This window comes from Pholcus phalangioides, unplaced genomic scaffold, assembly GCF_987345545.1.
Source record: "Pholcus phalangioides strain wild (caught in Gottingen) unplaced genomic scaffold, Ppha-v1.0 ptg000011l_1, whole genome shotgun sequence".
Classification (NCBI taxonomy): Eukaryota; Metazoa; Arthropoda; class Arachnida; order Araneae; family Pholcidae; genus Pholcus; species Pholcus phalangioides.
In genome coordinates, this window is record NW_028301604.1 from 36,888,109 (window position 1) to 36,916,011 (window position 27,903).

General features: G+C 38.8%; 1 protein-coding gene across 8 annotated transcripts in view; it reads right to left on the reverse strand.

The window, feature by feature from the left end:
• Window positions 1-7,472: 7,472 nt before the first annotated feature.
• Window positions 7,473-27,903, reverse strand: part of cnc (NFE2 like bZIP transcription factor cap-n-collar) — a 662,445-nt gene continuing 642,014 nt past the window's right edge. For 5 of the 8 annotated variants that reach the window (XM_089239517.1, XM_089239519.1, XM_089239518.1 and 2 more), the window contains one exon: window positions 7,473-7,945. In XM_089239517.1, the coding sequence (XP_089095643.1) occupies window positions 7,598-7,945 (348 nt within the window). In that variant the 3' untranslated portion in view covers window positions 7,473-7,597. Of the gene's footprint in view, window positions 7,946-21,049; window positions 21,497-27,903 lie in introns of those variants that run through there. The other 3 variants (XM_089239524.1, XM_089239522.1, XM_089239521.1) reach the window with 3 other exon arrangements.

Consider the following 27,903-nt stretch of genomic DNA (forward strand, 5'->3'; position numbering starts at 1 on the left):
GAACAGAAGTATCAAGGCAAGCTCGAGCCTCGAGTATGATGGCTGATTACTCTACCGAAGCCTCCTATGAAAGACATTTAAAACCCATAACAGAAAATCATGCAAGTGCTTCTCCTTGAATTAATTTAATATCATTTTGTGTTCATTTTAGTGGACAAAATGCAACATTATAGAGCATATCATTACTGCATTGATCTATTCTGATATCCTAAATATATTCCCTTGTTTTCATTCCATATATTATACGATATATAAATGTATACACGATATATATAATGTATATTATACATACATATATTGTTTTACTTTTATTCTGAACATAAATGTACCACAAATTTCGTGTGACGTGCATTGCCTGCATATTGAAATCTGATAATTGAGTGGAGTGTTTTTAAAGATGTGCATTTATTGATTTACAAATACGCATTATTTTATTATCAAGGACGGGCTTAAGCATTTTGTGGCCCTCGAAAACGGAGTTTCCTAATCCCTGAGTAACTATTAACACCCTGGAGCACGCCAGGTTTACATAGGCAGAATGAACATCAAACTACTATTTCATGGTCATATAAAAAAATCATTCGAAAATAAATTTGAACGATATTGCCCGCTGCTTCCAGACATTTAAAGGTTGGAGAGCTGTCGGGCCCATTGAATCGATTACCTACCCAGGACCTCAACTTCATACTCTTTCAGCCGGGCAAGTATGCATTATGTATGCCTTGTGAAATTTTTTAAATTTTAAAAGAAGAATTTAGCAATCCATCGTCCGGAGCACTCTAGATCCACCTCCATCCTTTACTTGACTTGGAGGAAGGGGTTCTGTGAAAACCCTAGGCAAGAGGAATAGGGTTCGATGTCTGAATTTTAAAGGTTTTAGACAAAATTTTAAGCTACAGCGAAACCTCGATACAACGACTCTGCAGACCAAGAAAAAATGTCGTTGTAGATTATGTAGGGATTATATATCGTTATGTCGAGAGGTAACAGTTTAACATTAGAGTATAGGCATTTTCAAACAAGGCTTGAAAAAATATCGTTATAGAGTAATTTATCGTTATATTGAGTATCGTTGTAGTGAGGTTTAAATGCATTCGCTTTGTTGAAAACGAAGTTTTTAAATTAAAATGCAATCAAAGTATTTTCTTTCATCACGTTTTTGCGGCCCCTAACATTTAACGCCCCGGTTGCGGCCAACCTTCACACTTACCCAAGTCCGGCCCTAAGTATCATCAGTATTGACTTATATTACGATTTATGTATTGATTTTCATGATTAAATTGTTTACTTTTCATAATTAAATTGATTTATTCCATTGATTCAAGCTTTCTAGTGATGTAAACTCTGCTCGCAGATTTAAATGCGATTTGTGTGCTGCTTATGTAGTACTACTGAAATTTAGTTTTCACTTTATGTTAAAATATAGAGCGTTTGAAAAAAAATAATGCCAGATTCACACACAGAATCAGCACTCAAAATTACCCTGAAATCACTAAAAAAATTTTGGCAATAAAATTAGTGTTGAGCAGTCTACGTGTCAAAGCACTCAAAATTTCTGCCTGAAAAGCAATCTAGCTATAATGCGTCCCAAACGGAATTCATGGTTCTGTAAGTCTAGAGCCGCCCTTAGAGGTGTGCGGCAGGTGCGGTTGCACCGGGCCCCGCACTCACGGTAACTTATTGGAGGCTTCCATCAATTCTTAAATTATTTCTGGCATTAATTCCGAATTTTCATCAATTCTAGAATTTTTTCTTCCGTTCATTTTCTAATTGTCTAAATTTCTCTAATTACTTATAATTCTGAATTTTCATTGGTGTTGGATCCATTTTTAGTTATTTTTAATTCTGAAATTCTGAAATTTTCATCAGTTTCTGGAATATTGTTTCCTCTCATTACTTTGAAACTACCTTTAAGTACTGAATTATCATTAATTTTTTTTATTTACATTTTATTGCGTATTTAAAATTTTTTGTTAGGATATTTCTCAGCATTCCTGCATATTCTGAAATAATAGCTGATGATCTCCCCCTCCACCCCCCAACAAAATATATAAAATCGGGGATAAGGGTGTCCTAAACATTTTTGATGCCTCGAAATTTTTGAGATGGCCCCGTGTCTGACAACGGCGTCCCTGTGTAAGTCACTTTTTGCAAAGCTTCATGAATAAAAATTATGAGGAATGTAGTGTATTAGTGTATTAAATTATGTTTGCAGAAGTCAGCGATTGTTAATTCTGAGGCAGAGATTATTGCAAAACACCTTCTTAAAAGTCCTTTGATTTAAACCTTCTCAAAGTTTTAAAATTACTTTTTTATCCATGGGCTGGATAAGATTCTTATTTGGAGGTACGGACGGCAATGTTAGAAAACGACGTTTCTCAGAAGAAAACAAGGTGACAACTGACTCTAAGACTCTAATCCTCCCAGCTCTCAGTCAATTCATTCTTCTTCATAGTACAATCTCCCATGGGGTCGGCAGCCAACATATATTGATTCTTCTTCAAACTTTCCAGGAACTTATTACCCCCCCCCCCCCATTCAACACATTTAGAAAATGTAGCTCGAAAAATCGCCAGAATCATTCGCCAATAAGTGTTAAATTATCGGTTAACATAAAATGTCCGATTTTGACCCGATCGCGACCAGAGAACGTACCTTAAAAATCGCCAGAATTACTCGCCAGTAACGTTTGATTATTGGTAAACATAAAATGTCCGCATATGTCCCGATTTCCGACATGTCCGCATATGTCTCGTCCGCTTTTAACCCCTAATCCGGAAATAAACACGACTAATGGAAAATTTATGGAAAAAAATAAAATGATAAATTACTCACGGCCCGGTTTGACTGATGACAGTGGTTGGTACCGGATCACGGTTGAGAAGCACTGATTTAGGGTGTACAAGCGTGCGAGCGACCAAAACAGGGTGCAAGCAAGTGAATGATAAAAAAAGTGCCCTTGGGAGCAAAGAGCCAAAGCAGTAAGTGACCAAATAAATGACCAAGAAAGTCTGCAAACATTTGAGTGACCATAAGAGTGATTTAGAGACAGAGACATATTTACTAGGAGCGGGAGGAATGGATTAGCGGGCTGCAGCCTAATGTGGTGAATTTGAAGAATGTGAAATCAAGAAAATTAGACAAGAAAGGGCGGCAAAATTTTCGCCACAGGCGACCAAACCATAAATCCGACACCGATAGCACAAGCGTTCAATCAGCGGCGTAGCTTTCAATTCATGGCCAGTCTGTAACTGGAGGGCTTGTCATTGCTTCTAGCAATTGGCACCGCCTATACTTCATAATGGCTTCCTACAAATTGAGACAAAAAATTAGTTTTGCTTTTCTGCCTCCATATACAATGTCGACTTTACGAAGGATGAAGGAAATTCTACTATTTTCATGTAGTTTCTTGTGTTGGTACTACAGTGATTCTTATCAGTTTTCAGAATCGATAAAAGCTTCCTCACGAGCATAATATATATATATACATGTCGCTATCTCATTCTCTCACTTCAGAAAGAAATACCCGGCACGCACCTGTTCTGATGGGTGCAGCTCTGTCTAGGTCCTACTGAACAAATTGAGGCCTAGGATCTCTATTGTGGAATGGCCACTGAGCAAAGGGGAAAAAAACAACTTTTGATGTTCCGTCAGTCTTTGTTGTTGAAAATGAAGTAAAGAATGTCAACAGTCATGAACGGCTTATTTGGATATTTTCCCGCGCACACTTTTCCCTTATTCTGTTAATGGAACAAAACAATTGAAATTCGTTCAATAAACTGACCAGTTTTGGCCAATCGTCGTGCCCCCCCCCACCTGGTGGCACTGGGATACTTCAAGGGGGACCACGGAAGAAAATTTAGAAGGGGGCCATGACAGTTTGGAGGGCTGCAGAGAGCTGAGAAGAAAAATTAAGGTGTGAAGAAATAAAGCTTTTATATTTAGTGACTATATACACTTACAGTATCCACAAAACTTCACCCACAAAACCAGGGCTGTCTTAGAGCATGGACCCGTCCGGCCCTCACCACCTACATTTTGCAGTAGGTTCCCCACACTTGTGAAGGGTCATGCTCGGGGGTCTCATGTCCATAAGTGATCCCCCTTATGATATTTTGTATAGTACGATAAATTTTGTAAATAAGTAGGAAATATGTAGGCTGTTTATTTCGGGCTAAGTATAGGACTACCATAGCATCACTTTGCCTAGGGGGGCCCATGATGTTGAGACAGTCCTAAATAGAACTCGGATTAGCGGGGAGATCAATAAATTCTAGGCCAGTGGTCTGGAAGCCAATTTTATTTGCAAAATTTTCGTTCAGTATAAATTCACTGAAAAAATCAATTCAATACGTATAAAGAACCTTGCTTCTAGATGAGGGTCGAAGACTCTGGGTAAGACAGGGGAGCCACAAGAAAAAAAATATGCTTCGAAGGGGGCCACAGGCAAAAAAAGGTTAAAAAGCGCTGGTGTAAAAAGATGAATGCGTGAAAAATTATCAAATGACACCATCAAAGAACGGGAAGATAGGAAATAGTTGTTTCTCGTATTCAGTGACACATATAAGCCAAAATACTGTAGATAGATGGAACTAATGGAAAAAACTACCTCTTTCTCTTTTTACGGGAAGTCGAAATGACCGATTGAACCGAGGAAAAAAGGTGAACCATAGTTTGATTTTGCCATGCTACTCAGGAAAAAAAGAGAGACGCAAGGCCATAAAACATAATGCTCAAGACAGATGCGGACCCAGGACGATGTGACGGGAGGGGCGAATTGTGTAAGTTTGTTTCACCGTCCCATATTTTACGGGACAGACAAATATTCACATTTTATTTGGCTCTTGGTAGGGGGTGGTTGTTTCCATCGCCTCCTCGATCACCGCCTGAGTGAAGATAGGCATCTTCAGCGGCTAATAAAGTCGAGGCAGATATCTTTAGCTTCGAATGGAATGGAGTCGGATGTCTTCAGCAGCGGATGAAGCCGATGCGGATACAGTACAGCATCTCGATAATGGTCACCCATGGGACCAAACATTTTGTCCGCTAACGGGAAGCAGAGCCGCAGCAGGAACAAGCAAGCATTTTGGCTCCCCCTTTTAATGTTGAAACAGAGGTAAAAGTGTGAAATTTACGCCCCTGCTGGTCCAGCGCACGGGGCTCGGACCAGTGTCGACAAAGTGTCGATTTATGTGAGGTACGATAAAAACAGTGGAATCTCATTTATACAACACATTTATTCGACGTTTGACTTCGGTCGCAATTGGTTTCTATGCTAAATTTTAATGTTAAAATGCCCTATATATATTATAAATTAACTTCCAACTGTTTTATACAGTAAAAGTGAACACCTGTTCAGTGGTTCTGACATATTTTACAATAAAAATTTAATCAAGTTAACATAAGTGTGAAGACGATAAAAACATCTATAAAACCTTTATCAGTCTTGTAGTGTTGGCTTTTTTTACGCCTATCAACATGTGCAAACAAAACCAACGTTGCTGTTCGGAATCATCATCCTGGACCAGAGTTATGTTCAGTTAATCAAATAATTAATTGAAATATTATCATATTTCCCAATATGAACTTGGATTCATACATAATCATTGTGAGTATTATAAATTGAGGCATCTTTTACACCGATGTACGCGTTATTTTGCAAACGACTATCAAGCTTTGACATTTCGAGTTTCTTGATCAAATATCCATTTTAATTTAATGCTCCCCATGTATGTACAGTTTGTCATTATTTGGTCCTTTTCTTTTAATAAATAATAAATAAAAATAATTCCCATAATGGATGAAAATTCAGAATTAAAACATGCCCCAAAACGTGGAGTCCGGTTCTACCGCACTTGTCACACACACCTTAGGGCGGGCGGCTTTGATTAGAATACATAAGAAGTAACGGAGGAAAGAGACACATCCAGGGTGAAGAGGGGAGCCTCCAGGTGGCAAAATTTAAGGATGCAAAGCAAAAGAGAATTGTTTTTCCATTTAAAAAAATTGCTGCAGAACTATGAAGATTTACGGGCGTGCGGTATCTCTTCTGACAAAAGTTCCAGTTACGGCCCTGTCATGGGGACATCAGGATTTTAGAGATCCATGGCATGGCCCAAAAAGGGTTGTAAACCACTGGGTTAACGGAATCATTTAAAAAAATGTATTGGCAGATTTCGACGATAGGAAGCCCCCCCCCCCCACACACACGCCAAAAGTTTGAGAACCACTGATTTATAGTAATCCTTTTCCAGACACTTAATTCGTGACCTTGTGAATGGGAATTGTTTTTCCCTTAACCTGAGCATTTTTCCCTCTCTCCCTTACTCCGGTTTGACAAAAGAAAAAAATTGTAGTACAAAGTACTCTCTTTTTGTGTGTTGATGTCGACGACCAATCTGATTTCACTGACAGTCCTCCCGGTGCAAGTAAACCACGTCCACTGACGGAAACGAAAACCAGTGTGCAATCAGTGTGTTCGTATACTTAGATATGAAATTATGTCTTCGTACACAAGCGATGTTCAGAAGCTATTTGGATTCAAAGTTAGCCTTATTTTCATGACGCTCAACTCTTTCCGAACTGGAATCTCGATTTACAATTCGTATTCATGTCAAAATTGGTTAAAAGATCCTGTGTCATCAAAAGGACATTTAATTCTCAACAATTAAATTAACTTACAAGCGGCTTTGCACATTGACTTCGCTTCGGCTGATGGCGTAAAGGCTGAAACACACTACACTGACGTGACGTGAATTCCCGTTATGCCAGCGATTCTGATTCGTGAAAATTCCACGTCACAGAATTTATACGAATACGTTTCACAAATTCATCATGGGCATCTCTTAAAACATCAGACCAGTGTACACACCATGTAATGTCTGATATGATCCCGTGCCATCTGACGGGGCGTAGTTACACGTCACGTCAGTGTAGTGTGTTTCCGCCTTAACTCTTCCTAGATCCATAAAGGATCTTGATGGAACACTGATGTAAATCTGGCTAAAAATAAGTGCTGCGATATTGCATGATATATATCCCATAGAGTTAGTGACATGACAAATGCGTGCTCAATTCGTGTTAGAAAGATTTTTGTTCAGGCAGTGTACAATTCGTACAATGAATATGCAAGCTACGTAAAAAAAGTGTAACAGTGTGACATTGATTACGTTGGTTGTTTCCTATCATCTTCATTCAGCTCCTCGTTTAACATGAATAAATTTGGTTTTAAAAAATAACAATAAGTATATAATATTTTGGCAAAAATATAGCGAGCTTAAAGTTTTAATAAAGTTCGTCTTTTAGGATGAAATATTCAACCCTTTTCCAAAAATTTGCCCGACAGAAAATGGAACATAACTTTTGCAAAATTAATTCTAAGAGTGAGATGGGAACAACTCTCACGATTGTGCATTTCATCCCCCCCCCCGCAAAGTTTTTCAAACGAACGCCAAAATTGAGATAGATATCACTTTAAGTCCAAATGAATATTCTTTACTCCTCGTGTACAATTTCATATCAGAATAAATAAACATTTTTTTTGTATTTGAAAATTCATAAATGGGGAATCAAGAGCAATCGAAATTCAACTATTGAATCAAATTTTCTTTTTATAAAGTCTTCTTTTTATGCGAACTCCTTGAGGCACTAATTCACTTTCGTGATCACATGTTTTGAAATTAGTCGTATCAGATGACGAATTATCGCGATAACTTTCACTCTCTTGAGATGAAGGCATAACACCTTGAACAAATGCCGACTTAGATGGATTTGGAAACACCAAATGACACAAGTGCGAATATTTGTCATAGATATTTTGACGTTGATGAAGCAGTTCCGTTCGTTCGCTTTCCAATTGTATCCTCTCCGCTTGCAGAGTATCGAGATCTTGTTGAAGACTACATATTTGGTCCATCTTGCGTTTCCTGCAATTTTGAGCAGCTACCTGTTCGGAAAGAGAGAAAAAACCAATTCAATGCTATTTTAGGAAAGAGAAAATGCATTTTTTTTAACATTGTTGTAGTTAAAGTGAAGCTAAACTACTTGAAAACCAATGACTACGAACTTAGTTACATGGATGTATCAAAAGATGACGTCTTAAATCAGAAAAAAAATAAAGCACAAAAAAGTATCATTTATGTGATACAGAGTAATTCATAAAACAATACAGTCTCCATATCCTGTAGACCAGTAACAGTTGAAAGCATTGACCAGAACTGCAATCCGTTGGGTAGATGTGCTAATAAAGTTTGTGTCCCGTTATACAGGAAAGTGATGTAAGCAATACAGTAAATAGTCAGACAAAATGACAGCAGTGGAGAAAGTATTGAGCGTTTTCGAGTCTTTCACAAGTGCAAAACCCACAACAGGCACTTGCCAATGAGGTGGCTGAAAACAACAAAAAATGCCCACAAAAATGGATATCAAATATTTTGAAAATTCAGAAATCCAAAATTTTCATGAAAAAAGCTAAAAACTACGAGTAAGGACGGGATTATACACAATAAAAGTTTTAAAGTTCGTTCCTAAAACTTGAAAAATGCAACCAATAAGCGCATCGATTGCATTTTGTACCGATTGTACATTCGAGCTAATGGTAACCAATAGTCTTATTGGTTATTTTTTGTTGGTTTTTTTTCCGGGATTTGCGCTGTGAAAGGGGTGAGGGCCGCCCCATCACTTTCACATGACAATTCACTACAACTTCTATCTTTGCGAATCACAATATATATACCATCGAGAAGTTCAGAATCATCATAACGATTCAGCCACATTTTCAGTCAAAATCGTGATCATTTGACAGTATTGATGTTTTTAAAACCGAAGTCTTTGTTCGTAAACTACGAAGATTGGATACGAAGATCGAACATTTGGATAATACATTGTGAAAACTAATCACTACATTTTCGGGTTTTTTTTAACTTATCTTCCAGTATATATACTTATATCTTAGTCTAAAAAATCTAATAATCTAAAAATCGAATACTATCTAACTAGTTTAAAAAAATTGAAAAGGCAATTTAAATCAAGATAATGAGAGAATAATTTCAGTATAAAGCAAAAACCAATTGATTGCTACTCAAAGCTTCACCACTTACCCGGCTCCTGTACAAGGCCTCTGTGGTATATAGTTTAGCATTCTTTATATTTTACAATTAATTATTAAAACAATAAAAAGAGCGTGAGAACCTCGCGCGGCAGAAGTGAAACTTCTAGGTTGTTAAATCTTTACTTTTAAACAATTTTGTTTGTGTCAGCTGAAATGGGATATGAACATTTTTGATTCCTGATATCGCATCATTGCATATAAAACAGGCATTTGATGACCTTGGAAGTCTTATGAACTTTTGAAAAATTTGAGAAAAATGATGCAAATCAAAGCATGATTTTGACGTCACTAATCTAAATCTAATAAACTGGGAGTATTTCGAATTCTGAAGACTAAGCGCACAGAACGGATTTACAAAATACTATGGGTACTTGTAAACCCACTACAACTCCTGCTCTGATTTCACGTTGAGATTTGAATAATGTAAAATCCAAATCTCATACGATGGGATCCCTTGTCTCGCCCAGGGCCCTTTATCGAATAGAGAGCTGAAAAATTATAAGCCTCCAGTAATTTAAAAAAATTATGCTTTCACAATTCTGAGTTTTCATCGATTGTGGAAATATTTTTGTCATTAATGTTTTGTTTTGTTTTTGTAAATTAGTTGTTTCATTCATGATTAATTATTTTTATCCCTAAATTTTGCTATACAAGTATTAATGACTTTAGAAGTCATTAACACTTTTCCGAGGCTTAGTTCTTTCTGGGATGGGGAGACAAACTTTTCAAGACTATGCCTACATAGGAACATAGAACTTGGTTGGAGGGGTGCAGAGAAAAGCTTCGGGTGTCCTTGCTGACACATGGGGAGTGAAGCTATGAAGAAATACTTCATTTTATGATATGTTTATATTGGAAGAAATTTCCCATATTCGTGGGAAAAATGGGAAATTTCTTGGCGTTTGTGGGAAATTTTGAGAGTTCATCAAACAAAAGAATTTTCGTTGAAAAAAAAAATATAAATGCAAAACAAATGCTTTTCTAGTGTAAAATACTTGACTGCATAATTCCACCGATAGATGGCAGGACAATTTTCGAGGGAAATTTTGCTTGACAAGGTTACCGTCACTCTGGAATATAATAAATATTTCTCGCATGATTAGTGCTCTGAATTCAAAGATCTGTAAATTGCCCACTTGGATTGACATTAAAATCTATTTCTCTCTACACATACACTCACTACACCACTGACACGCGAGCACAACTTGTCTTTTCCTTCATATGCCAATCCCAGACAATTTGTAGATCGGAAGACAGCCTGTAAAGGCTAGGAACCAACGAAAACGTTCAATTCTGGTCTGGTATGAATGGGGCCGAATTCTAAGGATTACACTACCTATGTTATATCCATGGTTTATGCTATATGCGGGTTATGTTATAAGTGTACTGGACAGTATATGCAACTTTTTGGAATTTCGAAAAAAAGATATAAAAAACATTTTAAAAATAAGAGAGGTTAAATTAGGGAGAAAGTAGAGATATTACAGTCGACACAGGTATATAGAGGAGATATGATCGAAGTGTTCAAAATTTCCAACGGGATGGACCATGAATTATTAATATGCCTCCAATCGACTGCTTTGACAAGGGGACAATTCCTAGTTGTTCTGGTGTGTCGCAGGGAATTTTTTTCTAATAGGGTTGTGAAATGGAATAAATTACTCCCGAGGGGGGGGGAGGTAGTAAATTCTAACAAAATTGACACTTTTAAAAAGAAATACGATAAACATGTTGGGCAAATCGAGAAGCTATCCATACTTGAATAAGACAAACAAACATTTTTTATCGGCATTGAGGGTGATTCAAAAAAGATGGGAAAAACTTTAAGAGGTGATAGTAGACACCAATAGTTTGCATCAAATACAAATACAAATACAACGCCACAACAGGCAAATTGCCCAACGAGGTGGCTGACTTAAGAACATCATGGATCCCCGAGCCATTTTTTTTTTGGAGGCCCTACCTACTACACCACGAATGCACCCTCCCCCCGCGGAACCCCCCAACGAATCAGTACATGCGGGAATGTGCGTGTACGTGTAGTGCAACCTGACGTAAAGTTTGTTTCTGTGTAATGTTTGTTATGTGTAGTGCTGCCATCTGCCACCAGTTTTTCTAACTATGAGTGAAGTGTTATGATTGAATGATTATCGTTGTAGGACTGTTGCTCTCTGTGGCGAGACTTTTTAACGGGGAGATCGGCTCGCATTTGCGCCTTGAAGTTGGGAACCACAGAAAACCAACTTCAGCCGACCACCACTGTGGGGTACGAACCCGGATCCTCGCATCGCGAGTCCGTCACTATAACCACTCGACCACCACAGCGGCTGGTGGCTACAAAACATAATAATGTATGGTCTAACATTAAACGCAAACGCACTAGCGCGTTTCGAAACGGCCGCTCCGCAAACGTTAAAACGACATTCTTATTGAAATTTATCGGGAGAAAAAGAAAACCACGCATGCAAATGTAACATGGGCAAGGTGAAGAAACCGTATCCAAATCGGCGTCACAGTGAATAAAAGGCGCGAACGCCAGCCAGCATCTCCTAGAGATAGAAGGCCTCTGCACTGTTTGCCACAAACGTCATTCAGACTACCTAGCAAGTTCGCCACATTTTGAAACGCAGCATCCTATTTCGTTTCTTCTTATTTTGGCGTAGAATCTTCCTGATTGACTCACAAATACCGCATAGTGATGGATGTGGGCTATAGAGATCGCCAATTCTGAGCCCGATCATTTCTTTTCCTGATTATGACACTAGCACGAGCAGGGATTTTTTCCCTGAATATTCTGAGGGAAAATAGACTACTTACTGACATCACAAGCAGACTACGGAGGCCTTATATCCCTAGGAGGTGCTGCTCAAGCCGGCCTTCGTCCTCGCTACACCAGAAAAATTTATAAGAGAGACAGACTGTTCCACATCGGACAAAACATAATATTCGCCAATACATAAATCGCCAATTCTGAGCCCGATCATTTCTTTTCCTCACAATGATGATACTGGCACGAGAGTATCGTGAATATACCGAAAAGTGTTTCGCCCAAAAAAAAAAATTTCTGCTCTTTAGCGGACTTTTATAGACAATTATATACAACAATATAGACAATTTTTTTTATATTATTACCTTCTTTCTAGCTAAGATTAAATACAAATTTCGATCGTAAAACGAAAAATATATTTTACACTAATTAAGTTATTAAAAAAGTACTAATAAATAAGCGCTGCATCGATGTCAGCACAAAAAAATTCCATTGCTCATTATGAATGAAAACTTTGTATTTTTACACTATGCGAAATTAGTCTACAGAATTGAATATTAAAACGCTTCGATTGATCTGTGATCAACTGAATTTTTTAATGAGATAGAGGCGCCGAAATGAAGAAAACATTTAAGAGGCTCAAAGTTGCCATTTGTCCCGTATACACGGGCTCAAGCCCTTATCGAGGAGTGGGAGTGGAGCGTTGCATTGTATATTGATTATTGGTGGCTCCGGCACCACGTAAAATATATTGAGGCACTCAAACAGCCTCACTACCCAGGTTCCGACGCTTAAGCAATGAGGATGTTTACTGCAGTTGCTGATGAAACGCTTCGTTTATGTTTTGACTTCTGCACGTTATTAATACATTACCGGGAAAAAAAAAATGTTGCGTCACTCCGCAAAATAATAATGGATTCAATTCATTAAACGGGTTTTAATTAAATAAAATGGTTTAAATTTATTATTCAATTAATTAAAAGGATTTAAATTTATTATTCAATTAATTAAAAGGATTTAAATTTATTATTCAATTAAAGAAGGGTTTAATTAATTGATTGATTAAATGGGTTTTAATTAATTGATTGATTAAATGGGTTTTAATTAATTGATTGATTAAATGGGTTTTAATTAATTAAATAATTAGCTCGCAATCAAAAGGTAATTGGTTGTTTATTAATTAATAACTTATGAACGAGTAAGCTATTCCAGAGCACCGTAGACTCATAGAAATTTGATTCACCCGGCCGCGGTTCCAGAAAGGTTGAGAACCACTGGTATAGCTAGTAGCGGATTAAAATCTGTCGAGGCCCCGGGCGCAAAAGAAAATATTGGGCCCCTTAAATTAGAAAAAAAGTGAAGTTTGTGTTTTTCGGGGCCCTTTTGAAGTCGGCGCCCAGTGCCGCCGCCTTTAAATCCGCCTCTGGGTATAGCGTCCTTAAAGCAGTGATCAAGTGCCATTCCTCAACAGATTGGGTGGGAGTATTGCCAATCGTTCTTTTCGGACTAACGGCCGTATTCACCGTCAGCGGTTAATCGTTAGGTATTTGTTAAAATGACGGTTATCTGGAAAACGGTATTCCCGTACCTTTAACCGGCAAGAAAAAAAAAATTACCACTTCTTTTCCCCCTTAACTTTTGCCGCTGCTTTTGGGCGGTTAGCATTAACGGCGCTGGTAAACGCATGCGCGCTATTGTTATTTACTTCTTGAAACATGGCTTCTTATTGTAGATATTTGCCGTATCTTCAAGCTCTGGAGGAAATTGAAAATGTAGAAAGAAGATCGCGGATCGTTTACAGTGATAGGTGCTCAGACTTGGACATGTTATCTAATGAGGATTTCATGTCCCGTTACAAAATAAGTCTGAGCACTGAAGAAGAAATTCCATCTTTGATTAGAGATAGTTTGCCTCCCGATAGTAGGGTAAACAACTACCTACCCTCGGAAGAGAAGCTGTGTATTCATTACACTACGGTTTTATGCCACGGGCAGTTTCCAGCTGACATTAGAAGATTTGGCCTGTGTCAGCCAGCCACCCAGTTGCCGTGCCATCAAGCAGGTGTCAAATGCCTGGTTGGACTGTCAAGGTAAAGTAGAGATCTAAAGTTCTCGAGAAAATGTAAAATTCTCACCTTCCAAAAAATTATTAATAGTAATGTAACATAGATCTGATAGGAAAGGGGGTGGAGTGTTGATATACGTGAAATCATGTTTGAAGGCTAGAGAGTGTAACGTGCAGAGAAGTGATATTGAAACCATATGGGTTGAACTTGAGAACAAAAGACGTCATAAGCTTATTGTTGGGGTTTGTTACAATCCACCGAATAGGGATCAAAACTATATCGCCAAAATGCATGATGAAATTTCCTACACGTGTAAGCGAAAGAGGGTTCTCATACTAGGGGATTTCAATTACCCGGGTATTGATTGGGAGAACCTTTCATCTGGAAATCAGTATGAAAGAGACTTTCTTAAGTTGGTGCTCGAAAATTTTTTGTATCAGCATGTATCAGAAGCCACTAGGGGTACTGCTATTTTGGATTTAGTTCTTACTAGTTCTGAGGATCTAGTTGAACATGTTTCGGTGGGGGAAGAGTTTTCTTCCAGTGATCATCGTATCGTCAGATTTCTCTGTAACTTTTCCTCGGGTAAGGTTGATAACAAAAGACTGGTTCCTTGTTTTCGGAGAACTAACTTTGATGTTTTGCGAAGAAGGTTAGCGGAAGTTTTCAAAGACCGGTTGGAATCAGTAGGGGTGGTAAGTCAATGGGAAGAATTTAGTACGAAGCTGTCCTCTGTTTTGCACGACGTCATACCCTTTGTTCGAAAAAAGCGTGTTTGTACATCACACCCTCTATGGTTCACGGATAGCGTGCGGAACCTTTATCTTGAAAAGAAAAGAGCATTCAGAGAGTATAAAAGTGGACGAGGTGACCTATCATTGTTTACTGATAAAAGAAGACTGTTGAAGAAAGCGATAAGGGATAGTAAAAAGCAAGTTGAATCTAGGTTGGCAGATAACATTGGCTCTGACCCAAAATCATTTTTTCGATACGTCAATAATGGATGTAAGGGGACAGTTGGCCCCCTCTCGATAGGAGGCTCAAAAGTAGAGAGCAATGTAGGCATGTGTAGTGCTTTCAATGACTTTTTCGCGTCGGTTTTTAATGGAGATAATGATATTCGATATACGGGTGTTGCATGGGGTAATAAAACGCTCAACGATATTCAAGTGGAAGACGTGGAGGTCCTAAATCTTCTAAGAAATGTATGTGCAAGCAAAGCACCAGGACCAGATGATATCTATCCCAGGGTTCTCAGGGAAGGTGCTAATGAATTGTTGGGGCCAGTCGCACAGATATACAGGAGTAGTGTTGCTGAGGGTATCGTCCCGAGAGATTGGAAACTGGCTAACGTTGTTCCGATATTTAAGAAGGGTAGTAGAGAAGTGGTGTCTAATTATCGTCCAGTGAGTTTGACGAGCTCCCTCTCGAAAATTTTGGAAATTATCATCAAAAGGCAGTTTGTGAAGTGGATAGACGAGAATAATGTATTGTCGGATAATCAGCATGGGTTCAGGAAGGGGAAGTCATGTGTAACTAACCTCCTTTGCTTCTATGATTACGTGACTAAGGCTTTGGGTAAGAGCAAAAATGTCGACGTTGTTTACCTTGATTTCCAGAAGGCATTCGATCGGGTCCAACATGGCAAACTCTTGAAGCGTTTACACGAGATTGGAATAGGGGGCAACTTGCTGAATTGGATAGAATCGTGGTTAAGAGACAGGTCGCAACGAGTTATGGTGAACGGGGAATTCTCTGGTTGGACAGACGTCACAAGTGGAGTTCCTCAGGGAAGTGTCCTTGGCCCCATACTTTTTTCACTTTTTATCGATAAACTCGATCAGGGTATCGATGGAATTACTAGCAAATTCGCAGATGATGTGAAGCTAATGAGGGTAATCGGGAATGAAAGCGATAGGGAGTTGCTCCAGACCAACTTAAACAAGATTGCAGCATGGGCAAATGAATGGAGCATGACGTTTAGCGTAGATAAGTGCATGGTCGCTCATTTTGGTTCGAACAACCCACGGTTCTCTTACGAGTTGAATGGTGTCACTATCCCGGATGCAACTAGAGTCACCGATTTGGGAATTCTCATTGACGAGCGACTTAAGTTTTCTGAACACTGTTCAGCGGTTGTCAAAAAATCGAATAGAATGCTTGGTCTCATTTTCAAAAAGGTCTCTTCGCGTTCTCCTAAAGTCATTCTTCCGCTTTTTCGAGGCTTAGTTCGTCCTGGACTGGAGTATGCTGTAAGGTTTTGGAGACCATACCTACAGAGGGACATAGACTTGGTTGAAGGGGTGCAGAGAAGAGCTACGCGTGTCCTTATTGGCACACAGGGCTTGAGTTATGAAGAAAGACTTCATTTTTTGAATATGTTTACATTGGATGAACGCAGGTGTCGAGGAGATATGATCGAAGTGTTCAAAATTTTCAATGGGATGGATAGGATGGACCATGAACTTTTAGTACACCGCCAATCGACTGCTTTTACAAGGGGACACCAGTATCGATTGGTGAGGGACAATGCAAGGTTATGGTGTCGCAGGGAATTTTTCTCCAATAGGGTTGTTAATAAATGGAATAGCTTACCCCCGGAGGTAGTAAATTGTAACACAATTGACACGTTTAAAAAGAAATACGATAAACATGTTGGGGTAAATCGAGAAGCTATCCATTCTTAGAATAAGACAACCATAAGTATTCTTTATGGGCATTGTATAATATTTTATCATGTGTATATATTGTTTGTAATTTGTGTTAATTGCATTTTTAATTGGGTTGCTGTATTTTTGAAACATATGACAACCATATTTTTATGGGCATCTTTTTATCAGCCGCCTCGTTGGGCATTTTGCCTGTTGTGGCGTTGTATTTGTATTTGTATTTGTATTTGTAACATCATAACAATATAAATGATATTTATAAATAATGAGAATATTCAGAGGCGAAATAACGAGAATATTCATAATTTTCTTGCCTGTGGGCTACCCGAATTTTGAAGCCCGTCTTTCATTCCACTTTTATTTTTTTGACTACTCATTTCTCGAATTTGCCACCTTGTGCTGTAACCCGCTTATACCACCTAGTGTCTTTAGGTCCTTCTTGGTCACTCATATGGTAGCACACTGTTTTGGTCAGTCACTCTTTTGGCCATTCACATGCTTCTGCTTGCATACTGTTCTTGTCACTCATATGTTTGCACACTTTTTCAGTCACACACATGCTTTTACACTCTTTTTGGTCATTCATATGCTTGCCCAAGCTTTGCATCACTCTTTTGATCAATCACATACTCGCACAGGCTCTATGTCACTCTCTTACTCACCTAGACTTTCAAAGGCAGATTCTGGGTTACAATTTTTTTTTGCCCTTCTCCCACTATGTACAAATTTAGCGACTCATTCCTAAAATTTGCCGCCTCTGGCTGTAGCTAGCTAACCTGGGTAAATATGCCAATATTTGAGAATATTCTCTGGAAGGACCTATTAGAAATAACTTTAGAATATTTTTATTCCCGATGAGAATATTCTCAAGTTTTTTGTAATATATAGTAGTACTTCCAGAGAAAATTCACAAAAATATTTGTAGTAATACATATATCGATGAATTATTTCAAAACCTCTCGCTTTGACCGCGAATATTCTGTAACTGAAAGCAGCCATTATTAGGTGATTATAAATAAATTGTTTTGTTTTAAATATTTCAATGAAAATTGAATTATGTTTTGTTGCCTATTGTGCACAAAATTAGTGAAATTGTTTTCATTATTTAAAAGAAAAATGAATATTCTCGATTTTTCTCAAAACTTTTTACATTCAGTATAATGTACACAGAATATTCTCGTTCTCTAAGAATATTCTCACCTCATATCTCCGGCTCAAACAAGTATTAACCGTAAGTTTTTTGTACGAGCTTGAAGAATACATTCATACAGATTTTTTTCCCATGCTCAAATTTTCACGCATGTTCGGGAACATATATTCTTTTATTGTTTTACGGCTGCTGGAACAAATGTAATCAAATGTATTTGGGTATGCTCAAATTGATTTATAATTTAATACCACAGTTACTCATTGTCTAACAAACACATATGTGCCGGAATCTGAAGTGTGATCAGGAGCATCAGAAAAGTTCTAAAGACGATAGCATGGCCCCCACATAGGGGGGGACGACAAGGCCCATTCCTGGGGCCTGGGTGGCAAGGGGGCCGTAGGATAACCTTTTTTTCTTTGTTTTCCTTTCAGATATGTCCCATAGGAAAAAACAGGACATTTTAACATCAGTCGTATCAATTTGTATGCGTATCAGCGGATATCTTGAACTAAGTATTTCTATTCTTTTTATTGAAATTTTTTTCGGGCGCGGTAGCCAGGTCTATAAGATACTCGCCTAAAGTACCAAAGGATGTTTAGAAGTGTCGCGAGTTCGATTCCCAGTTCGTCCTTGTCAGAAAACTTTCCTGACACAGGGTTACAACAGAAACGGCGACATGACCGCAGAACAAATCGCTACCGCAGGGAGTCCCCCATCGAGGGGTTAGAGCACCAACCTCTCGATGAGTATGAAAACGAGCCTGCCATTCGGACTCCTGCAATAAATTGTAGGTCCCAGTCTAATTTCCCCTCGTGTCAGTGGCGGATTAAAGTCGGCCGAGGCCCGGGCGCAAAAGAAAATATTAGGCCTTTTAAATTAGAAAATAATGTGAAATTTAGATTTTCGGGGACCTTTAGAAGTTGGGCGCCCGGTGGCGAATAAACAAATCCTACTCTGCTAGTAACATTATAGAAATTTTGCGCATCGTGATTGGTCGAAGTTAGTGATGAACCATTAGGTGAGATTCAAATTTGGCGAAGTTGAGCGATGTTTTTTTCTCTCTAACGTTTTATTTTCTCACGGTGTTTCAGGCGGTTTTTCGATTTCTCAAATTTCATTGTTTTATTTTATTAATTTCAAAAAGGCTTAAATTATATTATTTAATATTAATTACATTTAGAGATACGTAAATTTCGCAACAAAAAAGTTTTAAAATCAGAAATTTCACATTTAAAAAAAACCGGCCATATTACTGGAAAGATTTATTCGATCTTATTTCGATTAAAATCTGACATTGTAGTACAGTCGAATCCCGTTATAACGAACTTCAAGAGACCCGAGAAATTTCTTCGCAATAACGAAATTTCGTTATAAAATAATTGCAGGTTTTTTGCATTGTTCTTATGTAAAGTTGTCTGGGGGACTAGAAAAGTTTTCGTCAAAATAAGATTTTCGCTGTAACAGTATTCATTAAAACGGGATTCGACTGTAATATCTCTACTTTCTCCCTAATTTAACCTCTCTTATTTTTAAAATGTTTTTTATATCTTTTTTTCGAAATTCCAAAAAATTGCATATACTGTCCAGTACACTTATAACATAACCCGCATATAGCATAAACCATGGATATAACATAGGTAGTGTAATCCTTAGAATTCGGCCCCATTCATACCAGACCAGAATTGAACGTTTTCGTTGGTTCCTAGCCTTTACAGGCTGTCTTCCGATCTACAAATTGTCTGGGATTGGCATATGAAGGAAAAGACAAGTTGTGCTCGCGTGTCAGTGGTGTAGTGAGTGTATGTGTAGAGAGAAATAGATTTTAATGTCAATCCAAGTGGGCAATTTACAGATCTTTGAATTCAGAGCACTAATCATGCGAGAAATATTTATTATATTCCAGAGTGACGGTAACCTTGTCAAGCAAAATTTCCCTCGAAAATTGCCCTGTCATCTATCGGTGGAATTATGCAGTCACGTATTTTACACTAGAAAAGCATTTGTTTTGCATTTATATATTTTTTTTCAACGAAAATTCTTTTGTTTGAGTGAACTCTCAAAATTTCCCGCAAACGCCAAGAAATTTCCCATTTTTCCCACGAATATGGGAAATTTCCTACGAGTTACCATCACTGCTATATTCTGAAGGAACATTTGTCATTAAGGGGGGTAAAAAGAGTATCTGGTGTTGCGTTACCCAAAAACCCCCACAGATTATGTGACATAATTGAGAGATGCTAATCAGAGATTTATGTTTGCAGAGCATGAGTAATTTTTTTTAAAATATCGTTCATTTATTAAATGGTACAATAGTTATACACTTTTCATGGTTGCACTGTCTGTGAACACCCTTCAGTAGTCAACCCTCTTACATGGGTTGTTACTAAATTGCACAGACCTTGTCATGCTTTATTAAAAACTGAGTGTAATTTCAAAAAAAAAAAAAAAAATATATATATATATATATATATATATATAATAATTGCAATATACATACAATTTTTTTTTACCACAATCCACAATAATGTCCACAAAATAAAAATAAGTGTTGTCTTATAAGTTTGCGAAAAGGAATAAATGAGAATATATGGAATATATGAGGTGTTAACATGAGTATACATGGGAATAAATGCGATTAAATTCAAATAGATACGGGTTACCGTATTCACCACAGTACTGAAATGGTAAATATGTAACACAGGTTGTTGTTGTTGTTTTTTTCAAAGTTCAAAGCTAGTTCATTGTCCAAGTGACATCTAACATATCCATAGGTCTGGGCTCATTCATATTCTATATATTTTTACCTGTGTTATAACATACCCTGCTTAAAAATACACTGTGGATATAATAAACCAAAAGAATGGTCTTAACCAAGAAAATAATCCGGATACAGTCGAATCCCGTTTTAAGGAACGCTTTTCTAATCCCCCAAATAAGTTTACATGGGACAATGCTAGGTAAACTATAATTCCTTTAAAACGAAATTTTGTTTTAACGGAGTGATTCTTCCGGTCTCTTGGCGTTCGTTATAACGGGATTCGACTGTATGACATACTGCAAAAAAGCCTCTAAAAAAATAGTCAAAAAACAGACACTTTCGTACATTTATTTGGGTGATATTTTGACCGTTTCCCACAAAAAGACCGTTTCTAAATTTAAACCGTTTTCTAAATTTTTTTAAATAATTTAACACATTGCCAGAATACATAGAAAGATACAGGGTGATCAGCGAATAAGCCCTCATTTCAAAATTAAATATCTCTACAACAAAGATCAATAAAATTATGCGGTAAACGGTACGTTTATTAGCAAAACTAAGAATTTTGTACAGAAATTTCGAAAATTTAGTTACAAAAACTGTCAACAGATGGCGCTGCAATCGGAATGATATCTATAAATAGCCTTTAAAACGTGCTTCGAAGTCCAAAGCGATCAGTACGACTGTTGGATAGTGAAAAGAGGCTAGCGTGTAGAAATTGAAATAATGTATTGCATTGAACAACGTGTTTTTTTTGGTACTGGAATATCACAGATTAGAACACAGTCCTACGGCAACAAGGCGCAGTTTTCAAAACCGATTCAATGTTCCAGTTGGACCCGATGCGAAAACCATTCGCATGCTCTTCGCCAAATTCGAACGGACTGGCAGCGTGGATGATGATCGAATGTTGGGCCTAGGCAAACTGTAGTCACTCCTGAAATGCAGCCAAAGTTTCTGGAATTGTTCAGCAAAATCCTAGGAAAAGCATCCGAAGAATTGCATCAGAGACTGGTTTGAAATACACGAGCACGCAAAAAATATTGAGAAATAGCCTACGGATGTTTCCTTACAAAATCCAAAGTCATCAGGCCATACCCATGAAAGCTGTTCGACAAAAGGTTGACTTCGCGAATCAGATTCTCACAATGATCGACAACGAAGGATTTGATGTGGGCTGCATCTGGTTCACAGATGAAGCACATTTTCACTTGAATGGATTCGTAAATAAACAAAACTGGAGATTTTGGGGTTCCGAAAATCTTCATTTGTGTGAAGAGAAACCACTGCATTCGCCTAAAGTTACTGCATGGGCTGCGGTATGCGCCAGAGGCATTATCGGCCCCTTCTTCGTGCGAGAAACGATTACTACTGAACGTTACGTTACAATTTTGGAACAATTTGTCAGCACACATCTAGCGTTGTAGGATCGACCAGGTATCGACTGGTTCATGCAAGATGGGGCTCGACCACATCGAACAGATAAAGTTTTTCGCTTTCTTCATGAATACTTTGGAAATAGAGTAATTGCGTTAGATCGGTGTTTCCCATGTTTAGTGCTTTGAAGGGATCTTTTTTAGACTATTATGGGCACGGCCGCAACTCGGGGGAATCGGGGATTCCAACTTGGGGAGGAGAGGGTTCTGATGACCAGGACGTTGGACCAGACGGTGTGCAAATTTTACCCTGTAACCTCTCCTTCAATATTAAAAGGGGGTGCCAAAATGAGTGCTTGCTCCAGCTGACTAAGCAGCTAGTTGCGGCCCTGATACGGTATCTCTGTCAGCAATCGGTCTATCATCAAAGTTTAGTGCTTTTGAGATGAAAATATGCAAGAAAAACTACAGTGCTCAAAACAATTAGGGGAGCACATGGTTTTAACAAAATTACGCAAAGCTGTATACCGATAAGTAACATAAAATGAATCATCCATAATTTAAAGCCTAGCAGGAAACGGAAGAAGAAAACTTCATATGCAAATCAAAGTTCATGACGTCAAAAACCAGAAAAAGGAGATAAGGGCAGAAATCGGGATGTTGCAGAAACGTCTGTTTTACTGCCGTAACTGTGAAATTCGATTGCGCAGTATTTTTTTTTGAGACAAGGTGACTTGAGGATGTCTCAACAACGTGATTTACCGGAATTCATGATATGGCGTGTTATAGGCAGACTGGAATCCAGGCAAACACAACGTAGTGTCGCGGACGCTGTTGGAGTCGCCAGAAGTGTTGTTGCAAGGCTGTGGAATCGATTCCAAGAAACAGGAAATGTTAGACGTTGACCAGGGCAAGGTCGGCCACGCGCCACTACAGCAACTGATGACCGGTATATACGGTTAACAGCCCGTCGAAACAGAACAGAGAATGCTACGCAGCTGCAAAGACGGTTGCTCTTGGCAACAGGACGAAGGGTGTCCAGCCAAACAGTACGTAATCGGCTTCATGAGGGAGGGCTCTATGCACGTAGGCCAATGGTCTGCATTCCGTTGACCCCACGCCACCGTGCGGCCCGAAGAAGATGGGCTGCTAAACATCGAGATTGGGAGCAACATGATTGGAGCCAAGTGCTGTTTACGGACGAGTCCCAATTCAGTCTGGAGTGTGACACCCGACGTGTTCTGGTATGGAGGGACAAGGGCACTCGAAATAACCCCGCATTCGTTCGTGAAAGGTCACAATACAGACGAGCTGGTTGGATGGTATGGGGTGGAATCAGCATAGGCGGACGTACGGACCTGCATATCATTCGGAATGGCACTTTGACGGCCCGAAGGTATGCAGACGAGATACTGCGACCTCATGTCATCCCTTACACTGGAGCCATTGGAGATTCCTTTGTTTTCCAGGATGATAATGCCCGACCGCATAGAGCTCGTCTGGTGAAGAACATGCTTGAAGCTGAAACAATACAGCGTACGGAATGGCCAGCGTGCTCTCCTGACCTGAATCCAATCGAGCATGTTTGGGACATGCTCGGACGACGCATTGCTGCGCAACCAAGGCCGCGTTTCTTGTTCTATTGACATCTTCTTGCATTTTGTGAATTATATAATGTGAATTCTTAAACGAGAAATTAGTGATACTGATATTGTGTATAACTAGGACGACCAAAGGAAATTGATGCATAGCGCATGTTCAAATAACGAATTCACGATTTAAAATTTTCAAAGTGAGCTTTTTTTTAGCAAGCTTGACAAAATTAACATTTTACTAAACCGATAAAATAGATGAATATTATGAAAAAAATAATTCTGTTCCGTATTTATAAATTTTTTTGACACTTTTTATCTACTACAAGTGAGAAATCTTGTTCCGCAGAGTTAATGCGGACTTTTGAGACACCCTGTACATTGAAGAAATATTTCAAATTTGTTACAGGTTCCGCGGAATAGTCTCGCAACCATCAAGGGTTCCGCGCGAGCTGTCACGTTGGAAAACCCTGTTGTAGAGAGATCCTACGGTGTGCGGAAGGGGAAATTCTGGTTTATCTGGTTTGCGATGCTCATTGGAAAACGTCGCTGCGATGATGGTGGCAGGCGAACCCCCTGCAGTATTTCCGGAAGGGCTAAGCGGAGCACGACAATAAGAAACCATTTTTTTTAATTAAATTTTAATGTGTGACCTGCTTGCCAGCTTTGGCAAGCGATGATCAATGTCTCATATTCCTGGCCCGTGGAAAAAGGAGATCGGTATTCTCCATAAAAAGTTACCCAACTCAGATAGTAAACGTTGATGCTGGTGATGCTTCACGACCCGCAAGAGTAAAAGGCTTATATCCCTGGAGGGACAGAGCCTGGGCCGTGACTGGTTTGTCGGTGATGCTTCATGCTCATTCGTCGAAAAAAGTCCCGTGAAAAAAAAGGAAATCTCCGCTCTTCGTGGTTTTTGTGCACGTGAAATTTCTTCCCTTTTTTTTTCAGCATGGACAAGCAAGTGAGAAAAAATTTCTCGGATGTGGAAAAAATGAACCCCCCCCCCCCCCTTGTGTGTGGTCGCTGTTGTAAGCGAATTCAGCGATATTATCGAACATACAAAAAAACGAACGCGGTTTTCAACAGTCAAAAAGAGAATGCTTGGGAGGTCCTGAGGGGAAAATTTAATACATCGCCAGCACCACGAAGCAATTGCACGATCGGTACCGCAATATGAGAAAGCAATCGTTGCAGGGTGTTGCGGAAGAAAAGAGGGAACGCTTCAATACTGGCGGATATGCACTGCAAGCCCCTAGTCGTTACACCACCTTAAGGCTGGGACCTGACTACGGCGCGGTTGCACGCGGTTGAGGTTGGGGGGGAAGGCATCATCTATAGTTTTACTCTGTCAACGCACAGATACAACTGCAACCGCTGAGCGCGGTTTTTTCAACCGAGAAAATCCACATTTTTTGGGACGGTTGGGGTAACCGGAAAGCTGCCATCATGTATTGCAAAGGCTTGCGCTCCCCGATGACGGTTCGGCTGGACCTGCGGTTGCTCTCTTCCATTGTCTATTAAGTGGTTTGACAAGGAGGGTGATGCGATTTCGGATGCACTGGACAAAGGAATTGCTCTCCTTCTCAGGCTGCCATAAAAAAATGAGAGGAGAAGACAAATTCGAGGAACTGTATGGTGAAGTTCCATGCGACGGAAACTAATTCTTTGTTTGGCGCTTTTGCACTGATAACAATAAAAAAAACCAATGAAGAAAAAATTAAATTTTTCTAACTAGTGAAATTTTTTTGCTTTCCTACATGAGCATACATTGAAACTCGGTTATAATGACATTCATAAACTAACGTGATTACGCTAAAACCGAGATGTATATTTTAGAACACTTGAATGAAATGCATTGGATCCCGATTATAACGTTTTAGCAAAAAACCAATTAGTTACCTCTTCCAAAAGAGTGCAAATTACCACGGGGCCCAACCATTTATAATAAATTCATAAAAAATTAGAAGTAAAAATAATCAGACATCTGAAGGAATATATTTTTATATTTGCAAATTCTCCATATCAAACTTTTGAAACATTTATTAAAAGCCTAAGTATGAACAGGGGATGAAATATGTCCCTAAGAGCTGCATTGTGTGTTTTGCTTTCATTATTCTGTCTTTTTGGTATTTATTTTTGTATCGTATATGAATGTGGCTGTCTATCTGTTGTTTTTGCAATGAAAAAAAACCCATCTAGTCCAGCGGTTCTCAACCGGTGCTCCGTGTGAACTCCCAAGGGCTCCGCGGCCCTCGATATCTCTCTGAGATGGGAAGCGGGGTGTATCCGGTCTTCAAAGACCCTCGAGGAAAATAAAAAAAGAACCAGTAAATTTGAAAAAAATAATTATTAATATTTTTGAATAAAAATAAATCAGTAACTTTGATGAATAAATAAAAAATAGGCCTTCGGGGCTCAGCCATAGAAATTACATACTGGAAAGGGCTCCGTGGGTCAAAAAAGATTGAGAACCGCTGATCTAGGCAAAACGTTGTATGCGGGTAATATCGAAGAGTGCACCAAGACAATTTTCACACCTACCGTTCTTTTCAAGCAGTTTTTAATTTACATACACACACAAAGCCACAACTAGGGAGAGCGGGTCCACTGTATCGAGTGCTGAACTAAAGGGGGCGCCGAATTGCCCCTTTAACACCACTCCTTCTAACCTTTCCTTACACGGGACGCCAAAAGCTTGCTAGCTCCAGTTAAAAAAGTATCCAGCTGCGGCCCTGTGTGTACCTTAAACCCTGCAACATACATACTGATGTACACGGCCACAACGACATGCGTGGTCAGCCGGGGCAAGCACGCATTTTGGCGCCCCCTTTTAATATTGAAGGAGAGATGAAAGGTTAACATTTGCCATCCTGTCTGGCTCGGAGTTCGGGGCATCAGTCAGTGCCGTCTTAACGCATGGGGCCCACCCGAGCACGGCCCGGGTGCCTCAAGAGAAGAGGGGCCTCCCAAAAATGAGATCCGATTGAAATTTTAAAGGATTTACCATGTAGGGCCTCCTAAAAACCACTTGGTCCGGGGGGCCCATAATACTCTTAAGACGACCCTTCATAATGTTGTATCATAATGTTTTTTAAAATTTGATTTTTTACAGTTTTTAAAACATTAAATTTTCAGAAATTTTATTTCGATTCCTATCTGAATTTTTTTTCCTGACCATCAAAAGAAATATATATTTTTTTAAATAGGTGAAAATAATTTTTTTCTCGATTTTTTTTTTGGTCATATGGGGTTTCCCAAAATTACAATTATTGTGCTTAATTTCCATTAATTAGAAATTAAATTAATTGGAAATTCACTTTAATTACAAAGAAAAACGTGCTAAATTCATGGCCAATTTTTTTAAACTTCAAAAATATGTTATTTAAATAGTTTTTAATATATGTTATTTAAATTAATTATGATGATTCCAGTCATCATATATAAAAAAATTTGTGCGATTTGGTCACGAATCGTAAAAGCATCAAAAATGGGTCAACTTGTAGGTTGTCTTTCTTCGACTTTGAATTAATTTCAAACGGCAAATATTGTTACAGAAAATTAAATTTCATTACATGAATATTTTTATTAGTATATACAGTAAAACCCCTCCTTTTTGTGAACACGGACAGGACAAAAAAATTAAATACATGTAAAATGGGTGACCGTTAAAAAGAGGTTTGAAATTCATACTTTTATATATTATACAACTGTAAATTATTATTTGTCCGTAAAAGAGGGAATATCCGTTAAGAGGGGGAGCACGAATTTGCATGCTAGCTGGAGCCAACTTCAGCTTGGCGAAAATAATTTAGCCAATCCCGAGATGTCACGTGACATAAAAAAATAAAAAAACCCCGGTTGCTAAGAGCAGTGTGTGTTTCACGCGAAATTCCACGGTTGCTGATAAGATGAACCGCGCCAGCCGAACCGTAGTGTGCCGGCAGCCTAAGGCCGAACACTGGTTAACAAAGAGAGCGATTTCAAAAGAGAAAATACATCGAGATCAGCATCGATGTCCCCTAACATACTGAGGAGGCAGAGGAGAGCGAAAGTGACCGCAGGCGTTCTGAAGGGTAAAGAAGAAAAGCCTTTGAGCGGGAAACGTGACATCTCGCCAACTAGTAACCCTACCAGCCTGTTCATGCCAAATCAATCAGTTTGGCAATATTGGAGGATTCCGATAAACCAGCGGTTCTCAACCAGTGCCCCGCAGATCCCTTAGGGCTCCGTGCAAACTCCCAGGGGTTCCGTGGCCACTCGAGGAAAATAAATAAAAAAAAACAGTAAATTTGAAAAAAATAATTAATATTTTTGAATAATAAAAATAAGTCAGAAACTTTGATGAATAAATAAAAAAAAATAGGCGTCTGGGCTCCGCCATAGAAATTACATACCGGAAAAGGGCTCCGTGGGT